At 56.5% G+C, this 19,704-nt stretch overlaps 7 protein-coding genes across 7 annotated transcripts; 4 read left to right on the top strand and 3 right to left on the bottom strand.

The window, feature by feature from the left end:
• Positions 1-381: 381 nt before the first annotated feature.
• Positions 382-1,844, top strand: IWZ02DRAFT_469322 (THUMP domain-containing protein; the record flags this gene model as incomplete). Its single annotated transcript, XM_066768708.1, has 6 exons — positions 382-447; positions 542-679; positions 756-948; positions 1,111-1,346; positions 1,490-1,630; positions 1,728-1,844. The coding sequence occupies 6 exons, from the start codon at positions 382-384 to the stop codon at positions 1,842-1,844; spliced, it is 891 nt and encodes a 296-aa protein (XP_066622888.1).
• A 1,228-nt stretch (positions 1,845-3,072) lies between these two features.
• IWZ02DRAFT_518185 (uncharacterized protein) lies at positions 3,073-4,659 on the top strand (the record flags this gene model as incomplete). Its single annotated transcript, XM_066770710.1, has 2 exons — positions 3,073-3,934; positions 4,078-4,659. Coding segments are annotated over 2 exons (1,026 nt in total), but the record flags the coding sequence as incomplete, so codon positions are not given.
• A 3,231-nt stretch (positions 4,660-7,890) lies between these two features.
• IWZ02DRAFT_250398 (uncharacterized protein) lies at positions 7,891-10,206 on the bottom strand. The gene has a single exon (XM_066763180.1). It carries the CDS (start codon positions 10,092-10,094, stop codon positions 8,100-8,102), a length of 1,995 nt encoding a protein of 664 aa, XP_066622886.1. The 5' UTR covers positions 10,095-10,206; the 3' UTR covers positions 7,891-8,099.
• Positions 10,207-10,350: 144 nt separating this feature from the next.
• Positions 10,351-11,328, top strand: IWZ02DRAFT_250363 (40S ribosomal protein uS10). Its single transcript, XM_066763179.1, has 2 exons — positions 10,351-10,786; positions 10,849-11,328. The coding sequence occupies exons 1-2, from the start codon at positions 10,524-10,526 to the stop codon at positions 10,931-10,933; spliced, it is 348 nt and encodes a 115-aa protein (XP_066622885.1). The 5' UTR covers positions 10,351-10,523; the 3' UTR covers positions 10,934-11,328.
• A 1,094-nt stretch (positions 11,329-12,422) lies between these two features.
• IWZ02DRAFT_498947 (uncharacterized protein) lies at positions 12,423-13,863 on the bottom strand (the record flags this gene model as incomplete). The annotated part of the gene is made up of 1 exon (XM_066770223.1): positions 12,423-13,863. The coding sequence occupies exon 1, from the start codon at positions 13,716-13,718 to the stop codon at positions 12,423-12,425; it is 1,296 nt and encodes a 431-aa protein (XP_066622884.1). The 5' UTR covers positions 13,719-13,863.
• Positions 13,864-15,083: 1,220 nt separating this feature from the next.
• IWZ02DRAFT_376948 (uncharacterized protein) lies at positions 15,084-16,705 on the top strand (the record flags this gene model as incomplete). Its single annotated transcript, XM_066764916.1, has 4 exons — positions 15,084-15,197; positions 15,290-15,670; positions 15,785-16,207; positions 16,268-16,705. 4 exons carry the CDS (start codon positions 15,084-15,086, stop codon positions 16,703-16,705), a joined length of 1,356 nt encoding a protein of 451 aa, XP_066622883.1.
• A 1,143-nt stretch (positions 16,706-17,848) lies between these two features.
• Positions 17,849-19,563, bottom strand: IWZ02DRAFT_250323 (GRASP55/65 family protein). Its single transcript, XM_066763178.1, has 2 exons — positions 19,284-19,563; positions 17,849-19,213 (listed from the first exon to the last, which is right to left on the bottom strand). Exons 1-2 carry the CDS (start codon positions 19,458-19,460, stop codon positions 18,116-18,118), a joined length of 1,275 nt encoding a protein of 424 aa, XP_066622882.1. The 5' UTR covers positions 19,461-19,563; the 3' UTR covers positions 17,849-18,115.
• Between the last annotated feature and the right edge of the window lie 141 nt (positions 19,564-19,704).

Raw genomic sequence — 19,704 nt, 5'->3', positions numbered from 1 at the left:
TGAAAAGGGAAGCAAGGCCGGTACACAGGTACATACATGTAGGCCTTGTCAGCGTCGCGTCGGAGTGGTTCGTTCGAGCAACCCTGCAGTGCCTGGCACTGGCACCGGGCCGGAGCATCCCGTTCAAAAAAAAAAAAAAAAAGCCCGGCACGGCACGGCACGGCACGGCACGGGCAGGCAGGCAAGCAAGCAAGCAGCACCGGTAAACAACTTAACCCTGCCCTGCCAACCAACGCTCAACACCATCCCATCTTTGGAAACAACGAAACGAACCATTTCCCACCCAAGACGTCGATCACGAGTCAGGCTTTTGCGACCAACACTCTTTTCCTTTCTTTTCGGAGTGAGTGAGTGAGTGTTGACACAGCTCCACGCTTCAACATGACGGGCGACGGGTCGCGCAAGCGCAAAGCGCCTGCCGGTGACCACGGCGACGGCTTCAATCGAGTGCGTCTTCTTTTCCCTCCTTGCCGGCCGGCCACCTGCGACAGGCGATTTGATGGATAAGGCAGACCGGATCCAACTGACCAGGAGCGAACAGAAGGGCAAGAAGCAGTGGCGGCGGCTGCCGCACGCGGCGGGCGGAAGCATCGAGGCGGGCGATTCGGGCATCTGGGCCACGTGCGCCATGGGAAGAGAAGGGAAAGCAGTGGGCGAGCTGCGCGACACGTTTGACCAGGTGCGCTGCAACGAGTTCGAGTTCGAGTTCGACAGGCGGGCTTGGCTTCGTTGGCTTTGGCTGATTCGTGGTCTAGTATTGCAAGAAGCTGTACGGCGTTGGCGGTGACGGTAGCACTGAAGAGGAGGGGGGTGGCGATGGCGATGGTGGTGATGATGATGAAAAGGACCCAGGCGACATTGAAGCCGAAATCAAAAAGGAGATTGAAGGCATCCGCAAGCCGACCCGGGAGCCGCTCTTCAGAAACGTGCGCATCGACACAGATTGCAGTCAGTACATTTCCGTCCCATCATCATTCATCTCATCTCTCCCATTATTATCATCATCAAATTGCCCACCCCCCCCCCCCCGAAGAAAAAAAAAGAAGGAAAAAAAAAAAAAAAACAAAGAAAAAAACCGCGTAAGCTAATAACAACATCGACGACATGTAGTCATGTTTTTCAAGACGCGGGCGCCCATTGATCCGGTCGAGTTTGTGCGGCGCATTTGCGAGGACGCCATGGCGGCGGCCAGCAGTGGCGGCGCAGGGCAAAAGGCAACGGGTCGCTTCGTCAAGCGGCTGACGCCCATGACGCTCATGGGCAAAGCAACCGAAGAAGGGCTTCAGGATGTCGCGACCAAGGTCGTTGCTCCGCACTTCCACGGCGCCGACAAGGCCGGGAAAAAGGTGAGCCTCCTTCTTCATCGACCGGTCCAGACGTGTTGCCATGTTGGCTGGGCTGGGCGCTCTGTCGTGCTGTACTGGCGGCTGCTGTTTGCAAGCAAGCGCAGAAGAGAAGAAGAGATGGACATTGGCTGATGCGGCGGCAGTTTGCGATTCGGCCCAACGTGCGCAACCACAAGAGCATGACCAGAGACACAATCATCCGGACGGTGGCAGCGGCGGTGGGGCCAGGACACTCGGTCGACCTCAAGAACTACGACCTGCTAATTTTGGTCGACATTTACAAGGCAAGCAAGAGAGAGAGAGTGACGTTGACGTGATGATGATGATGATGATGATGATGATGATGCGGGAGAGCTAGGTATGTAGCTAACGGATTTACAGAACATGTGCGGAATTAGCATCGTGGGGGACGAGTTTGAGCGACTGAAACGCTTCAATCTTTCCGAGATTTACGAGCCAAGTCCGAAAGAACAGCCGAAGGAGGCAGAGGCACAGTGATAGGCTGCCAATAAGTCATGGTCACCAGTATGGATTGATTGATTGATTGATTGATGGATGGATGGATGGATGGGTATAGGAGATATGTGATGGAATGGGATGGGATGGTGTGGGATGGGATGATGGGGTCCTCGCTTGAAGCCTTCTTGGCTTGGCCAAACGGCAGCAGGGAACAACAAGACGGTGATGGACAGCAGGGAACTGATGAGAATTTATTCACACATGTGCGGGGATGTCCCCAGTGCCGATTGGGACGCACGATGGCTGGAGGGAGGAGTAATGGGAGTGGGGTCGCTCGCTTTCTGGAACACGGCAAGCGAGAGAGAGACGCACACCCACCACCAGCCATCAGCCTTCAGCCATCAGTCATCAGCCTTCAGCCATCAGCCTTCAGCCGGAAGTGAGCGGTTCAAAGAAACCATCCAGACGGGATACTCCCTCCCAGTCCCTCTCTCAGCCCTGCATGCCATGACGCCCCACATGCCTGCCCGGCCCGACGCTTCAGTTCCTATTCCGGTAATCTCTGACGAGCCTGCGAGACCATCTCACAACCGAATATCTCAATCCGTCGCCCTCACCGACTATCCTGCTACCGCGTCTCGTCTGCCGCCATGCTATTAGCTGCGACTCTTCTTTTGACCTTGTCCAACGCCCTCGGTCCGACTCCTCCATAGGTACCGACTCTCCCCAGCCGCGTATCCAGAGCCGCCTGCTTGGCCGTGATGCTGTGCTGTGCTGTGCTGTAGTCCCCATCTACCGCCGCCAGAGACACTCCACCTTGTGATCCCTGGACGTCTGAGAATCCTCTCCCGCCAGCCACGCGACCGCTTTAGCGAACGCTACTTCGTATGCCTCTTGCTGCCCTGTCATTGGCTCATTGGTCCTGCTCCTGTGCTGTGCTTTGACAATCATCTCTATAACACTGGTCCCCCACGGTCTGCGCGTGCTGTTTTATTCATTTGAATTTTTTTTTAATTTTTTTTTTCTTTTCCATTTAACACTTCGCTTTTGAGCACTTTCTCCGGTCTCACGCCTGTTTCACTTGGGCAGCATTTGGTACTCTTGGATTCCTTTGCTGCATTACCTCACAGCTATTGGATGCCCTCGACGCGATCACCTGCCGCCGCTACTACTACCCAAGGCCTCCCAGCAGCGTCCATCCGCTCTGGTTAAAATGCACCTCCACGACGTAGTGCCCTTCTCCAGATTCGCCATGAGTCCGCCGGCGTTGAACCACCACTCCTCGGACCTTCAGACCACTTCTCGCTCGCAGTCCCCCTCGATCGACTTTGCCAGAATACGGACGCTCGTCAGGGACCTGTTGCCGGCCTCGCGACCTCTCCAGCAATTGGAGCGCTTACCTGCCAGGCTCCACACCATCTATCTGCTTCACCTGCGGGATGGGTCCCGGCTGGTCCTCAAATGTCCTCCGGCTCCCCGGACGCGAGTGCTGCGCTGCGAGCACCCTTCGCTAGCAAACGAATCACGCGCCCTCGGCATCTTCACCAACATCACGTCTTGTCCGTTTGCGGTGCCGCAAATCTTGCGCTACGAGGGGACTGCCTCGTCCTCCACCACAGGAACCCCGTATTTACTGAGATCTCATATCGACGGGACGCCTCTGCGGGACCTCGCTGGCCGCTTGACTTCGACGGACCGGGACGCCATCAACCAATCACTAGGCTACTTCTTGCGCTTCCAATCCTCACTGACGGGGCCCTCGTTCGGGCCCCTGGTGACGGTAAGCAGCGGCCGCGGAGCGCGCTCATGGCGGGAAGCATTCATGCTGCTGCTCGAGTCGGTCCTGCGCGACGCCGAAGACATGCTGATAGCGCTGCCGTACGACATGATCCGCTCGGGCATCCAGGCCAAGCTGCGCGCTCTCGACCACGTCTCGACGCCGCGGCTCGTCGCGCTGGACGCTGGGCGCCCGGAAAACGTCATCGTCGACCCGCGCTCCAAGCAGATTGCCGGCCTCGTTGGCTGGGGCGCCACTGTATGGGGCGACCCGCTGCTCGCCGCCGTCTTCTGGTTCGACGACGTCGACAATGTGCGCGGCGCGTTTTGGCAAGGGCTTGGCCGGCCAGGCGGTGTTGGTGGCCAAGCAGCAGCAGCAGCAGCAGCAGGCGAAACAGAGAGACTGCAGATGTGAGTCCTTCATTCGTTCATGGCGTGAGGTGTTGTTGCTCTTTCTCCTCTGCCATCCATCCATCCATCCGTTCATTGACCGAAGCTAACCCACCATCTTGTTGTCGTGTGTACAGATACGCCGTCTTCAGAGCCGCCTACGCCGTCGTCTCGCAGTACTACCGGCCGGGCGGGCCGCAAGAGGAACGGCACGAGCTCGAGGGCAGGCGCTCGCTCACTCGCGCCCTGAGCGAGCTGCAGGCCGCGTGAATGAGTCAGGATGGTCTGCTTGCCAACTACTACCTAGGTATTCACCTTTTACTACACAAGTTATCCATCCACCATCGTACCACCACCGCCGCCGCCGCCGCCGCTGACGCTGACGCTGACGCCGGGAGTCAAGCACCGTCCGTCAGGCACGCCGCGAGCCCCTGGCAGTCCTACGCAGCCCAGCCCATGCAACCGCCTTTGCAAGCCTTCCTCCTTCCGTACATGGTAGCCGCCCTACTCTACCTTGTCGCCCTACCTCACCGCCTTACTGCGCACTTACTCGCAGCTATGTGTGCGTGTGTAGGTTAGGATAGAGCCGGCCGACGCAAGAAAGGCAAAAGAGCAACAAACGCATGTACCAAGGAATCCTTGGCTCGGGCGGGCACTTTCGGGTCCGGCTGGAGGGACGGGATGAAGGAACCGAATGCCCACGTGGACTTTTGCTGCGCCACTAGCCATTTAGCCTTGGATGGCGACTTGATTTGACGCATGGTTGTTGCTGCCGCTGGTTGGTGTGGGGGAGAAGGATGGAGAAGGAGGAGGAGGTTCAGGCGCAAAGAACACCGCCTATTAATGGCGGCGGCGGCGGCGTGTGTGTGAGCGTCGTCGTCCAAGACGAACTAACCGCCGGTAGTAGAATAGCCGGATTCGTTCGTTCTATCCCCGAGCGGATGACGGATGATGGATGGATGACGGATAGGATAGGGGCGCGGGGTCGCGTTTGTTTCGCTTCTGTCATGTATTTATTAGACCAACTTTTTTTTTTTTTTTTTTTCTTCTTCTCTCTTCTTCTTGGCTGCCTTGGTTGGTTGGTTAGGTCCTCTGTCTTGGCTACCTGGCCATCCGGGTACATGATTGGCGGCATGGATATACATCTACGTATACACTTATATTGTGCTTACTTATCCATCCCTATGAACCACATTCTCCTCCCCATCCATCTACATACCTACCTATCCACCTTTCCCTAACCTCCTCTCCTCAGACTCGCCTGCCTACGACTCACACACCAATACCATCTATTGTGACCTTAAGCCTATCCATCTATCTACCCCTCTATCTACCCCTCTATCCATCCATCCATCCGTCTCCATCTCTTCTAAACCTATAATTAGTAAAAAAAAAAAAAAAAAAACCAAATAGTTATACTTCCCCTTCCCACTACTATTCACCATCCAACCTATACGCACGTAAGTGGCGCCACCTCACGCACGCACGCCACGTACACACACATACATATGCACATACACATGCACATACACATGCACATGCATATGTAAGGCGAGGCGAGGTAACCTAAGGCAGGGTAAGGTAGGGGTAAGCGAGCGAGCGAGCACTCACTCACTCACTCACCCACTCACTCGCTTGCTTATTCCTTAAGCGCGAGCCCCAGCACCATTTTTGCAATACTCGGTTAGTATGATAAATTAGTGATGCAGATTATCATAGGAGACGAGATGATACAAGACAAGGCGAGGCGCAGTGACGCAGGAATGACGGGTGGTAGGATGTGCGTATCGGAACCATTAGCGCGGACTGGTATAGCGGGGGCAATCCCCCCCTGCCCTGCCCCCCCCCCCCCCCCCCCCCCCCAAAAAAAAAAAAAAAAACCTTGAGTACACATATATAAATATATATATGTATATCTCTTACGTAATTAGTTAGTCATGACAACGTTTAAAACGCTCCGAACAGAGCCACGGTATCGCGTGTGCGTTTGGCAGTTGTGATGGTGAGAGGAATGAGAGGAGGCAAGGAGTAGGAGGAGGAGGAGGAGGAGGGAGAGGAGGGAGGCGAAAACGTGAAAAAAAAAAAAAAAAAGAAAAGAAAAGCTTATGTGGTGTGCTTTAGCATTTAGAGTTATGATTAAGGTAGCACGAGGCGTGTGTGAGAGAGGCGCGACGAGTGCGGTGGAAACGAGCCAGACGGCCGGAGCCGGGCATAGGGGGTTTCCACCGCTGGACGGACGGACTGCCTGCCTGCCTGCCCGCCCGCCCGCCCGCCCGCCCGCCCGCCCGCCCGCTGGCCTTCGTTTGGTGCGTGGGGTGGTGCCTGTGGTGCCTGTGGTGGGTGATGTTGGTTGTGTGTGTTGTGATGGGGACCGCCGTGCTGGGTCAATCAGTCAGTTAGTCAGTCGGTTAGTCAGTCTACAGCATACACGCGTAGTGCCCCAGTAAGGCTCGACATTGATTGAAGTGACCTGTCATTCGGTTGCGCAATCCATGCCTTCGCCGTAGAAACAGTCACATCTGAGCTAAAACAAAACACCCAGCAGACAGGCAGACAGAGCGAGCGAGCGAGCGCGCCGTCTCTCGGAGTAGCAGCCGAATTCAGCTCTTCGATACGAATATGGTATTCGTACCCACCATCCTCATCCGCACTCATAAAACCCAAGCTCAAAATCGCCATCGCCGTCCTGCCGGCACCAAGACAACAAGACGTGCCCGAACCCAACAACTCGTTACAGCGGCGAGCGAGGCGAGGCGAGAAGAGAGCAAAAAGAAAAAAAAAAAAAAAAGCGAACGCCCACGCCCAAACCCAACGTCGCCTGCGTTTTCCCAAAGCGGTAGCTTTAGGCTCTGCACAGGTAGCTTGTTGCACTTCTGGGTCGGCTGTCGCCGATGGATGCATGCATGGATGCCGGCGGAAACCGGTGCGGGTGTGCCACAAACGCTAAAGCTTTTCTGCCCGTCGTGGCTGGGCTGGGAGTACAGAATAGGCGAGCTGTGGCGTGGCGTGGCGTGGTAGAGGCGAGCTCCGTTATGCTAGGTGGGTAGGAGGTGCGCTGACAGTGACGTCGACAGAAACTTGCTTGTTACTTGTGCTGCTGGTTTCAGAGCTTTCACTATTGTTGAATGGTTGGTTCGGCGGGGCTATATGTTGCGTTTGCGAGTTGCTAAAGTTCCCGTTCCGTTCGTCTGGATCGTCCGTCTATAGCGCGGATTGAGTGGATTTGCTTGTTTAGTGTTTTGGGAATAACATTCATGCGCATCACCTCTGTACCTCTCACTGTACGACGCGCTGAAACTGCACTGCTGCTGCGCTGCGGCTTGTCAAATGTGGCAATCTGCATGCCATCTGCAATGCCGTCTGTCTGTACATTCGCCTAGTTATGGCAAACACACACATCTTGGGAACCTTGAGAAATGTCTCGAACAAAAACATGTTGCAAAAGTTTGAAACTGTGAGACGTGCGGATTGAGTTGAAAGAAGGCTGGAGTTGGGCTTGCTTCGAGGAACTATTGGCTTGGCCTGTGTTGTTGTGAGTAATCTCAACAAGCAGAGAGCCAGCATACGAGAAGCTACTCGTAATACGTAGCTGCAGGAGAAAGACCGGTGAAGTGGACACGGATGTTCACTAATGCTGGATTTGCTAGCCCTACTTTTTCTCTGAAAAGTATAAAGAACTGCCAATTGCGGTTGCCGGTTGTCACAGCCATTGACCGTATATGCAACTTTGGGCATGAGTTTACTGTGAGCAGCGGTCGACACCAAAATCGAGATTAGAAACCCGTTGAGGCGCTTTGTGGAGAGATCGTCGAGCAAGTTGCGGTGGTTGGTTTCTGTATATGGTGATTGGCGTTTGTGTGCATCTCGCAACGTTCATCTCCACGTGTCGCTTCTCGTTTCTCGCCTTCCCCGGCCCCGCCTGCACGTCAGTCTGCCCGTTTTGGCGTACATAGACGACGCGGTTTCAAAAGCGGTCTGATTGTTAGTCGAGCTTCCACCTTGGTAGACGACCACCAAACTTTTGGGTACACACCGCCGCGGAGGCCAACCCATGCTTTCCAATCCGGTTATCGATATCCGCCAAATCATGCAAGCTCGCTTCTTGCCACGGCAGCTTCATGGCCCCGTCTAGCCTGGCAGTCCACCTCTGGCCATTTTGCGTGCGCGCTGGTCCCGCCGGTTGTGATTGGCGCGAGACGACTTGTTTGCCTCCTTTCGATGCCGATTGACCTGCGTCTGCTTGTCGCTAGATGAGCCGGCAGCGCTGCTTGCGTCGCCTGATCCGGGACCACCTCGTCCGCCTCGTCCTCGCCCACGGCCTCGGCCACTTCCTCTTCCCCTGAACCCTCCACGGCCTCCCTGGCCCTCGCTATCCTCGGTCCCTGATCCAGCGAGGCTCTCTCTCCACCGAGTCGATGCAATCTCGCGTTGTTGTCCGTCAAAGGTGGAGAATTTTGCTTCGAGTCGCTTCAGGTTTCGTGGGTCGCGGGTCAGCATAATGGACCATCCCTCAATCGCTTCGTCCGTCATGCCAGTCTCGCTTCGAAGTGCCTCTCTTGATTTGCACCTTCTCGTCGTGGCGTCCCGGTTGAACGTGTCCTTTGAGAGAGAGTAAGCGCGAAACAATGCCTCCTCGTTCTTGTCGCGCAAATCAGCCGCTTCATCGCCTGGAACAGCCGAATCCACGGTGCCGCCGACATCCTCCACGTCGTAAGTGTCGTCACGCTCGTCGTCGTCCAAGTCAAAGGTTGCCAGGGCAGACAAGATGGCGGCTTTGTTTGGTGCGGCCTTTTTGTCTGCCAATATTTTATCCGCCGTGAGGTTTTCATTCTTGCGTCCTATGTGCAGCCGCGAAGTATCGACCGTGATTTGATCGAGCTCGTCATTATCGAAAATGTTGCGTCTTTCGGAGACCGGCGTCGAACGAGGCTCCAGATTCGAGTGATGATGCTCAGTCTTATCTTGGATTGTTGGCGGGAGTTGGGCCTTCCGGTCAGCTGTCTTGAGGTGTGCTGGCAGCGAGTTGTCGAGAAGATGTGCCGTGACTTGCTCGACATCATCATTGTACTCGCGCAGACATCGGATGATGAAGCCGGATCCGAGATCAGGAAACAAGTCTTGTATCTGGGTGACAAGACTCATTTGGTGAACGCTGACACCGCCAGCGCCATGTCCAAACTCATCCGCTGCTCTTTCTTTGCCCTTGTCAGCATTCCGTCGCACGACTTGCTTTGGTCTTGCCAGACTCGGCTGCCTGAATGAGGAAAGAGACTCGGCAAAATTCTTGACTCGGACGCCCTCGTCACCACTTCCGCTATCCCGGATGCGCGCTATCAAGGGAGTGTTGGTGACGAGATCAGACAAGAGAGAGGGCTGTAGACTCGACTCTGCCACTGTCTCCGCGTTGTTCTTTAGGCTGTACAGAGTATCTGAGAGAAGGGAATAGCTTGGCTTATCTCCTTTTGTCAAGGAGAGCAGTGCTAGTGACGCGACAGTAACAATCTTTGGCCGAAATTCCAGTGATGCTTTTGTGTAGCTTGCGCACAAAGAGTCGAGAAAGTCGGTTCCAGCAACGAAAAAGGTTGCGACTTCTGAAGATGTGTGCAATAATGGGACGAGCTCTCTCAAGGCATCCTCTGCTGCTGCTGGGGTTTTTGATTCCAGTGTCTTTGTCAGAGAAGACTTGAGCTTTTGCAGGCTAGACTCGATTTGGTCGCCCTTCTTCTTCCAGAGGTTGGACAGCAGTTCTCTCAGTCGCTCACTGCGCAGGAACACGTGGCTGAGGTTCGAAAGAAAAGTCCAGTGAAGCAGTTTTTGCGGAACTTGCTCTTCTGACAGCATCCTGTGTGATAGCAAGAAACATGTCTTCTTAAGCTCATGTGCTTTTTTGGACTGAAATTGTGAGGCATTTCCCGGAGCTTTTGCCGCCTCTTGGAAATAAGAAGTCAAGAAAGTGATCAGATGACCCTCATCTGCAGCTGATTGAGCAAACTCTTTCCGGGAAAGACGAAGGTATGCCACAGCAAGCGTTGACCAAGCCTCGACGCAAGATTCCCATTCGGCTGGAGGGATAATGCGCCGGACTGAAGATGGAGGAAAGGGAGCAAGAGGCGGGAGAGGCATCTTTTTCAAGACCAGGGAAAAGGACTAGGGAGCGGTAAAGGAGTGGAGGAGAAAACGGAGGAGAAGCCGCTTGAGAGCGTAAACGACAGAAATCACATTCAGGGCGTGTTTTGAGGCTGGAGGTGGTTGCTTCGGGACACCGCGATGACCGCATATGTTTGCCGTGCTAGCCAAAAACAGCACTAGCGCGCCAAGATTTTCCCGAAGCACACACTTGCCGAAAATGCGCCCGCGACACCAAACTTCTCTTCTCCAGCATCGCGACAATCTGAGCAGCTGCCAGTCATCACGTTACCGAGAGGAACCCTCCGAGTCTTGACTGGGAATTTCACTTCAAAGCCGTACGTCTGAGTTACCGGCCTTGCGCATCCTTTGCCAGCCAGCAGTCAATCCGCTAACGACGACCACGAGCCCGCAGAATCGCCAAAAATGTCTTACAACAAGGAGAAGGACTTTTCTGAGGGTCCCAAGATCCACAAGATCCGCATCACCCTGACCTCGCGCAAGGTTCAGTCGCTCGAGAAGGTGTGCCAGGAGCTCATCGACCGCGCCAAGAACAAGGACCTGCGCGTCAAGGGCCCCGTCCGCCTGCCCACCAAGAACCTCAAGGTCACGACCCGCAAGACGCCTTGCGGTGAGGGCTCCAAGACCTGGGACACCTACGAGATGCGCATCCACAAGCGCCTCATCGAGTATGCAGCCCACTCCCGACCGTTTGTGTGGTTTGGAATAAGTGTACTGACAAGTGTTGCAGCCTCAACGCCCCCACCGAGGTCGTCAAGCAGATCATCATCAACATCGAGGCTGGTGTTGAGGTTGAGGTCACCATTGCTGCTTAGATATACCCACTGGCAGTGTAGTGCAGCGACGGAGGAGGGATTCGGAAAAAAGACACTACTGGGCTCTTCATGTAGATTGCAATCCCATGAACAGTCCATTGGCGAACAAAGACAGCATATGCAAAGGTGACGACGGCACTCATGTCGAATCTGTCCAGCATTCATGCATGTCAGCCATTGCCACCAAGGTAAGCCTACATTTCTTTCTTTTTGGCCCTCTTAGGGCACACACTATCCACAAGGATGAGCATTTGTCTTTCTAGTTATCCCTGTCTGAAACACCCTGTTGAGAAAGTATTCACACTCTGAGTCCACCTTCAAACCGCGAAAAGGCACAGCACACGCTTTCTCGAAGAGTAGCTAACACATTATTATCAAAGGCTCCAACGACGAACATAACCAAAAGATGCACACACCTTGCCATCCCCCCGCCGCCATCCGCGCATCGTGAACAACGACCTACGCTAATTTGCCCTGTCCTGTCCATTCCACTCGTGCCAATAGCAGACGTCCTACGTATTCCGTTGAATCTGTGCCGCAGGGCAGATTCGAACTCAGGGGAGAAGACATTTCAGTCTGCGTAATCAGCATGACACGAAACAGCTTAAAGATCTAAACGTAATAAATGCAAAACCCGCGTTTCTCAACCAACATACCTACCTACCTACCTACCTACCTACCTATTTTCTGGTATCTGCGTTCTCCAAATCGTCTCAGCATCCGAATGACGTGTCGTCAGCCTCATCCACCACCAAAGCACACCCACATACAGAGCATGGCTATTTGACCGGCATTGCATTTGCTCTTCCTCTACGCAAACAAACCATACCATCCAATTTCATCATTTCAGACTCCTTTCGCTCCACCGAACGACCAATTACAATTGCCCGCTTCGTCGTCCCGGTACATGGGATAGTTGCTAATTCGACCAAGACACGATTGCCAGCACAGCACGCGAGTGAGCGAGCTGTCAAGAAGCGTTGGCGCGAATAAATGTATGTGTATGTGTATATATATCACGTACACTCGTACTCGCGCTCGCACACTCGCAAGTACCTACGCAGTACAGCCATCCGTCGACACGCACGCGAGGGAATGCTGGACAGTGCCGTGAGACGTCTTCTCTGAACCAGCCGCCTCGCCTGTCTGTCTGTCTGTCTGTCTGTCTGTTTGTCTACTTTCTGCTGCTCTCCTCTCTTTATCCCGCTGAGTGGTCGGTTGGGTTGCCGGGTGGTGGGGGGTTGATCTTGTGTAGCGGCAGCATGTCTGTCTTTCTGCGTTTGTCTCTGCTGTCTCTGTCTGTCTGTCCATGGGAGGGATGGGTGGCCGATGCTGGTACGTCGATGCTGGCTGGCTCGCTACCTAGCTCAGGGTCGCTCGTCCATCTGGAAGTGCCATGTGGCACGGCTTCGGCGCCTGCCGCATCCACGCATGGTGGATAGGTATCCAAAGAATTGATCAGTGGCATAGCCCGGACGGGGCACGTCCATCACTTCACCATCATCTCTTCGCCTGACGCCAGCCGGCGTATGCGCGTCGGCGCCTTCCTGACCTCACCCTCACTGTTAACCGCCACCCACCTCCTCACCTCCTCCACCCCAACCCTGCGCGTCCGGAGCAACCCAACACTGACGCCACGACTCCGCTTCGCGCCATCATGCGCCGCCACCCACGCGCGCGCCATGAGGCGGCGCGCAATCTCGGCCCCGCCGCCCTCCGCCCCCGTCGCGATGTTGCCGCCCAGGAACCACGGGTAGTCGACGCGGTCGAAGCCGTGCAGCAGCAGCGTCAGCGGCAGCGCCGCGTGCCCGATCAGCTGCGACGTCACGTACGGCTCCAGTGCGGCGTAGGGCACGCCGTGCGGCGCGTACAGGACCGACTGGGTCGGCTCGCGGGCGCGCGTGGGCGACGCGTCCGGGCCGGCGCTCGTGAGCGCGCTGGCGATGGAGCTGTGCGAGCACGCGGATCGGATCGTTGTCGGGTTGTCGTGGATGGCTTGCGGTGCTGAGATGGATTTGCTGCTGCGGGCTGCGAGCGAGCGGGCGTCGCGCAGGCGCGCGGCGGCGATGGTCACGTCGATGGAGGCGGCGCGCGGTTTGGGTGAAGGTTTGGGGCCGGAAGAGGAAAGCGAGGTGCTGGTGTTGGTGGACTGATTTTGCGTGGAGCCGGGTTTGGTGCTTGTTGGGGGAGCAGGTCGGTGGGGAAGGTTGATTAGGGTGTGGCGGTTATGGGTCAGGATGCTGGTCGGGGCGCGATAGGTGATGCCAATCGCCTTGTGGAGGCCGGTAATGTCGTTCTTTGAGGATATCAGAGTGACGGTGACTTGGCCAGGAGAACCTAGGGGCGAGAAGGAGGGCAGCTGTATACGAAAGGTGGTGGATTGGTCGGTTGCGGAAAAGACGGGCAGAGAGTGGACATTGTTTGGCTTGAAATGCTTCCATTTGCGTATTTTTGCAGCGGCTGCCGGCGCAGCGACAATCAGAGACTGGGTATCTGGTGGCAGCTGTGTCAAGGTGTCTTTGTGGCAGTGGTCCGGTTTAGCTTGCGATACAATGACCATGTCCGGCTCCGGCAGGTCAGCGAGCGACGATACGCATGGCTCCGCTTGATGGTGCGATACTGAGAATGCAGAGGCCAGAATTTTGGCGGGTCCCGTCAGCCTTGGGTCTATCAGGACGGTGAATGCGCCTGGGAACTGGGAGACGGAGGGGGTATCGGGAGCGATGGACGGGGCGAAGACGAGGAGAAACGAAGCGTCGCCGTTCAGGGCCTTGACAACGAGCATGATGGACAGTCATGGCCAGAGCAAACGGAGGCTTTATGGAACGAGGGGAGGATGGTTTCTCAACGGGTGCGCGCGAGACAGCATGCTGTCCTGGCGGGACAATGTATCAATTGGCGGCGGTCGAGATGGTGGAGAGGGGTTGGGGGCAGGATTAAGCGAGCACGACGGTGGCAAGCTTCTCGAAGGCGCGGAGAAGTGTCTCTATCTGAGACTGAGCATAGCCAAAAGCACAGCATCCATGAGCGCCGGCGACCTGGTCGACGAGGGCGACACGTTGAAGCAGCAGGGATTTTGTCGCCGACGGCCAGGTCGAGCTGCGAAAAGGCCAGGCGGGAGAGTCTTGATGGCCGTAAATTGAATGAATGGAGCGCACGGGCAATTCGCGTGTACTGGGAGCCGGCGCAGTGGCTGGCTGGCCTCGACCACTGTAGAAATGATGATTTACGACGCAAGATAGCCCTGTTCAGTTGGGCGCCGTCGTGGGCCGGGCTCTTCTTGGTTCCCAGCCGTGGCAAGCCATGGAGAGGTAGGTGTGCTGTGCTGGAGTGACTTGACTTGACTGCATATGGCCGATGCGCCATGCCGTGCTGGGTGCTGGCGACGGGACGAGTTTGCATGAGGATTGATTGACTTCGGGTTGCTGGTGAGATTGGTGGGCGGCGCCATAGCTCCAACAGCTCCCTCCCGTCGAGCTGGAGCTCTGGAGCCGCGCACAAAGCGAAGCTACATGTACCCAAGGTACCCAGAGCTCCAGAAACAGCGAGCGGAGAGAATAGCGATAATGGACAAAGTGGCCAGCCATGGCCCAGCAGGAGAACATGATTTTTTTTCTCTTTTTTTTCTTTTTTTTTCTTTTTTTTTTTCCCTTCACCGGGGCCGGCCGGCCAATCACCGAGGCACCATCAGTCAGAGCTTGCAAAAAGAGGGAACCCTAGCTTCTGCACATCCCCGCATGGCATGGCGTGTCTCTTTCCGCTGCCCGCTGAAAAGCCCCTCTCCTGCTGTACACCAATCTACCTACCTACCTACCTACCTACCTACCTAACCTTACCTTACCTTGCCTTACCTTGCCTTACCTTGCCTTACCTATCTACCTACCCACCCACCTACCTACTTACCTACCTACCTACCTACCTACCCACCCACAGCTCAGCTCCAGCTCCAGCTCCAGCTCCAGCTCCAGCTCCATTCGACCCGATAACTATACATCTCTTGTACCCTCTGCATACTACAACCCCAACTGCACTGCAGCTCGCTTCCACTCCGCCGCGCCCACCTCCGCCGCCCATTGATTCCCGCCCTTGTCCATTCGACTGCTCCTCTCGTCTCCTCTTGCGCCCGCGCCTCCTGCGTGCATGTCCTGCCATGCCGCCCCCTCGCAACCTCACAAACTCCTTCTCCGTCTCCGACAGCACCAACGAGGTCGTCTGTCCTCTGCGCAACCAAGATGGCTCCAGCTGCCGCAAGCGCTGCCTCGGTGTGAGTTCCGTCCAGGTCACCCGCAACGTCATCGATTCAGCCTCAGCCAAGAGCACCAGATCCCGATCACGGCGACGCTGACCTTTGACCAGGAGAAGCGCTATCGCTCCATGCAGGAGCACATTCGCCGCGCCCATCCCGAGCATTACATCCCGAAGCTGCCCGCCACCGAGGAGAGCTTCGCCTTGATGGTCAACACCCCACCCCACGAGCGCCCTGCCCCTCCACCAACAAATGCTGCCCCTCCTCAAATATCAGCTGGTGCGTTTGCGGCTCAGAACATGAATGCCTGGGCATATGGTCTGACTCCCTCAGGCCATGTCGGCGACGCCGCTGTATTCTACCAAGACGACGTGACTCCGTGCTCGTCGGACGAGATGCGTCGCGCTTCGCTGCTGCCCGCCGCCAGCGCCGCCGCAGCACTGGCACAGCTCCACAACCACAGACCAGACTACGAATGGGACTCTGAACAGGTATGCCGTGTGCTCTGCGGACGCTGAGCCAAGCTGGGGGGCTGCAAATCCACCAGCGCATCACCATTCATTGCCATTTGCGCTCTTTGCGTTGCGACGAGGTGCTGGACAAAGCTAACCGTGGCAACCCAGGATGTCTTGTCCGACCCAGAGTCCAAAAACAGGCAAAAGGCGCGATTTGCAGTGGATCCCCAGCTCATGGGAGAAGGTGAATATGCTTACGGAAACACTTCGACGCCGCGCGAGCTGCTCCCCTCGTCGCTGGCTCACTCTCCGCCGGGCCGCTCCTCCACCCTGCCCCCCATTCCTCGCTCCACCAAGTCGCGCCCTCGCAAGAATTCCGTGACCCAGAATGCCCGCCGCCCAAAGCACGAGAAGCACAGGTCGAGGGACTTGGCGCGGCGCATGAGCCACGACCGCAAGGCATTCTCGGTCGAACCGCCCAGCTCCACCACCAATGCCTATGGCAAGCGGTGGGAGGATCTCATTGATGCTGCGGCGTCGGCCACCGAGGAGGACAGTCGAGATTTGACGCCGGTACGCTGCATCGTTGCATCCACCCGAGCTCTAGACGTTTGAACTCACGCTGCACTGTAGATCCCTGGGTCGCCCCACCACCACTACCTGAACCGTGCCTCGCTGCCGCCCTATGTGGCTTCCCAATTCCAATCGTACCACGCCTCACCTCTGCAGAACACGCTGACGCCGCCACCGCCCGACCACTCGGGACTCGAGCCCTTTCCCTCGGTCGAGTCATCCATCGAGTCGACCCAGTCGGGCCACAACTTTCACATTTCGTCGCAGGGCCTGTCCGATTCGTCTCCGACATACGGCCAGTCGGTGCACATCTACTGCGCTGCGTGTCGGAGATTGTCGCTCCTGCGTGCAAGCTATGCATGTACCGAGTGCATCTGCGGTTTGTGCCAGGACTGCGTCGACGTGCTGTCGAGCGAGCAAAACCGCAACCGAGCCCGCTGTCCCAAGTGCGGTACCATTGGCGGCAAGTTCAAGCCCTTTCAACTAGACATTCGGTGATGCTGCTTTGCGCATTTTCGTGGTAGGTGACGCCATCTTGGCCATCCGATCTTTTCTCCTTCTTCATCTCACCAGTCCTTTGAGACAAACGACGTAAATATGGTGACTTCTTTCGCTTCGTTCTTTGGATCTTGTCCCTTGGAAGCCCCCAACCAATTCTTTCATTCTCCGTTTGAATCTATGGCGTCTTCATTTTTGTTTTTTTGGGTATACCCTAGAGTCGGAAGCAAAGCGAGCAAGCACGCAAAGCAAAGCAAAGCACGCGGTCAAACGAGGGCTCGATCTGCTGTTGCTGACGATACACACGAAACACCACCACCACCACTAGCATTCTTTGCGGCGATGAAGAAAGACGGAGACTGCTATTTACGGCGACCCAATGACTGCTCGCCATTGCTCGAATTTTTCTCTCCCTCTCTCTCTCTCTCTCTCTCTCTTTTTCTTTTGCTTCTCTCAGGGGTACGCTTCGGTTTGGTACACTGCACGCATTACCTTCCCCCTTCGTCGTTGACACCCCCGCTCGCACTCCACATGCATAGACTGGTTTTGGCTCTCTGTTTTTTTTGGTTCATTTTGGGCACTGTTGGAGTTGGCTGGCATTATTTTGGGGATTTAGGAGTTAGATGGATGGATAAATGTCTCCATTCTGCGATGCACCCCTTCTCTTTTTCCATTTTCTTTTCGTCTCTTCTTACTAGAGCAGTAAGGCAGAGGAGAGAAGGAGGAAATGAGGGAAGGAGGGGAGCGAGTAAACGATGGCGTGACGTGGCGATAGAGTGCGCATTTCGCACACTCGCACATAGGCACGCATACCGGGAGAACAAATGTATATGGGATGCAATAATTACTACCACCTTGCTTCACACGGCGATTTAAGACTTGGGATCTGTGATTTGGGAACCGGCTTCCATTGGTTGGTCCGTCCTCCCGTCGTCTTTCTATTTTCGCGTGGGACGGATGTTTGCATGTATGTATGCATGCATGTGGGTCTCTTGGGCGTTTTCATTCAGTTCAACGCGGAAGGATGCATGTCTGCCCGTCCCCGTGTACCTATCCTATGTATGGACGGATTGAGGTAGAGTGGTACCTACGTAGTGTCAAATGAGAAGGAAAGCTTCCTTTCTAAACAGGCAGGGGAGCCGACGTTGCTTGCTTGCTTGCATGGGATTCGGATTCGGAATCCAGCGGACTTAGGTGGTAGGTGTTGTCCACCTACCTACCTTGGATTGGAGATCTGACTGACTGACTGACTGACGGCACCAGCGCGATGTAAAAGCCTATGTTGACCGCTTGTTGATCACAGACAGTCCGAGCTTCGGGATTTTTTGTTCCTTCTTGTTTCTTTCGTTCTTTCTTTCTTTCCCTCCCGTGTTCATTTCGTCTCCTGATGTACACTTTCCTCGCCCCCAGCTAGCCCTGCTTCTCATTCACCTCGCCTTCTCCCTCACCCTCGCCCTCGCCCTCGCCGTTCTCGAACAACGCCTTCTCCTCCTCCACCGACGGCGGGCTGCCCGGTTTGCTCCCCGCCGCATCCTTTGGCGGTCCACCACCTCCTCCTGCTGCTGCTGCTGCTCGCGGTGGACCACCCTGCGGCGGCCCACTTCTCGGTGGCGGCGGTCTACTCCCGCTGCCACCACCGCCAGACCCATAGTCCAACTCGCGGCTCTTGGCTTCGCCTTCGGCGAAGTACTCGTCGATGCCGCCGCCGCGCGAACTGGCTACGTGATGGTGTCGGGGTTTGCTCCGGCGGGCAGACGGAGCAGCGGTGGCTGAGGAGGCAGGAGGTGGTGGCGCGAGTGTTCCTGACGGTGGCGGCGTGTTGGTGTTGGACGTAGCGGAGAGCGGCGGAGCGGGCGAGGCGCGCGACGAGCTGGTTGGCACGGCGTCGGCGGGGACGAAGAAGGACGAGGGCGTCAGGGGCGCAGCGGGCTCGAAGCCGCCATTTTGCGCGGCCGCGGCCGCGGTCGTGGAGTATTGGGTTGCAGCAGCAGGATCGGAGCCGTCGAAGAGGGTCTCGCCAGGGCCGGCAGGCGGCTCCTCGAGCGGCGCCGGCAGGCGATGCAGCGCGCCGAAGCCCAGCACGCAGCCCAGCAGGCCCTGGCCGCCCCAGTTGCGGCTCGGCGTGATGGTGACCGGGCGCGTGACGTTGTACTCGTGATTGTAGACGAAGAGGCGCAGCGGGCGGTTGGCGTAGTCTTCGACCAGCTCGCCCAGCCCGCTCTCTCCCTTGACCAGGCCTTCCGGGCTGCCGATGATGTAGTCGCCGTACGGCAGCAGCCCCGCCACGTCGGCCGGCGAGTTGGGCGACACGTCGAGGATGTGCCATACGTCGTCTGTGCTGGACAGTGGCGTCCATTGCAGCGAGAGTCCCAGCGTTGGGTTGTCGGCGGGGATGGGCACGTAGAGTTCGCGGATGCGCTGCCCTTTGGCGCTCCAGATTCCCAGGCTGATGGTGCTTCCTGCGCTGTTGCGCACTTCTTTGGCGAAGAGCGTCGGGTCCGGGTTGTCCTGCAGAAGCTCGAGGTCAGCAAGGTGCACGCACCGTCTTATTGAGGTCGTGCGGTGGGAGGGGCTTTACAATCGTGCGTCCGTTGATTCCAATGATGAAGTCGAACCACGGCTCCAGCGGCAGCGTGTCGTTGGTGTTGCGCAGGATCTGGAATCCCCATGCCCCGTTGTCGCCGCCGTTGTTGCGCTCTTGCGGTTCGGCGTCGAGCCGCGCAATGAAGCGGTTGAGGGCGCCAAACATGCTCATTTTCGCTGCTTTCCTTCCTCTCTATCGGGTCGCGTATTTTTGCTGTCCGTGGAGTTCGCGATACTGGGAGCGAGCGCGGGGAAATGTCTGGGGAGAGGTTGTGGAGCTGTTGTCGTCGTCGTCCAGTCGTGTTCTGTGTTTTGGACCCCTGTTCGGCTGGTGGTCATAGCTTCCATCCCGCCTGCATCCCGGCGCGGTGCTCTCCATCTTTTCATCACATTTTGAGCTCCACACCACCCACCCA

Source organism: Phyllosticta citriasiana, assembly GCF_038021145.1.
Source record: "Phyllosticta citriasiana strain CBS 120426 chromosome Unknown IWZ02scaffold_6, whole genome shotgun sequence".
In the NCBI taxonomy this organism is placed as follows: Eukaryota; Fungi; Ascomycota; class Dothideomycetes; order Botryosphaeriales; family Phyllostictaceae; genus Phyllosticta; species Phyllosticta citriasiana.
The sequence above is the reverse complement of the archived record's forward strand: the minus strand, read 5'-3'. Positions and strand labels throughout refer to the sequence as shown.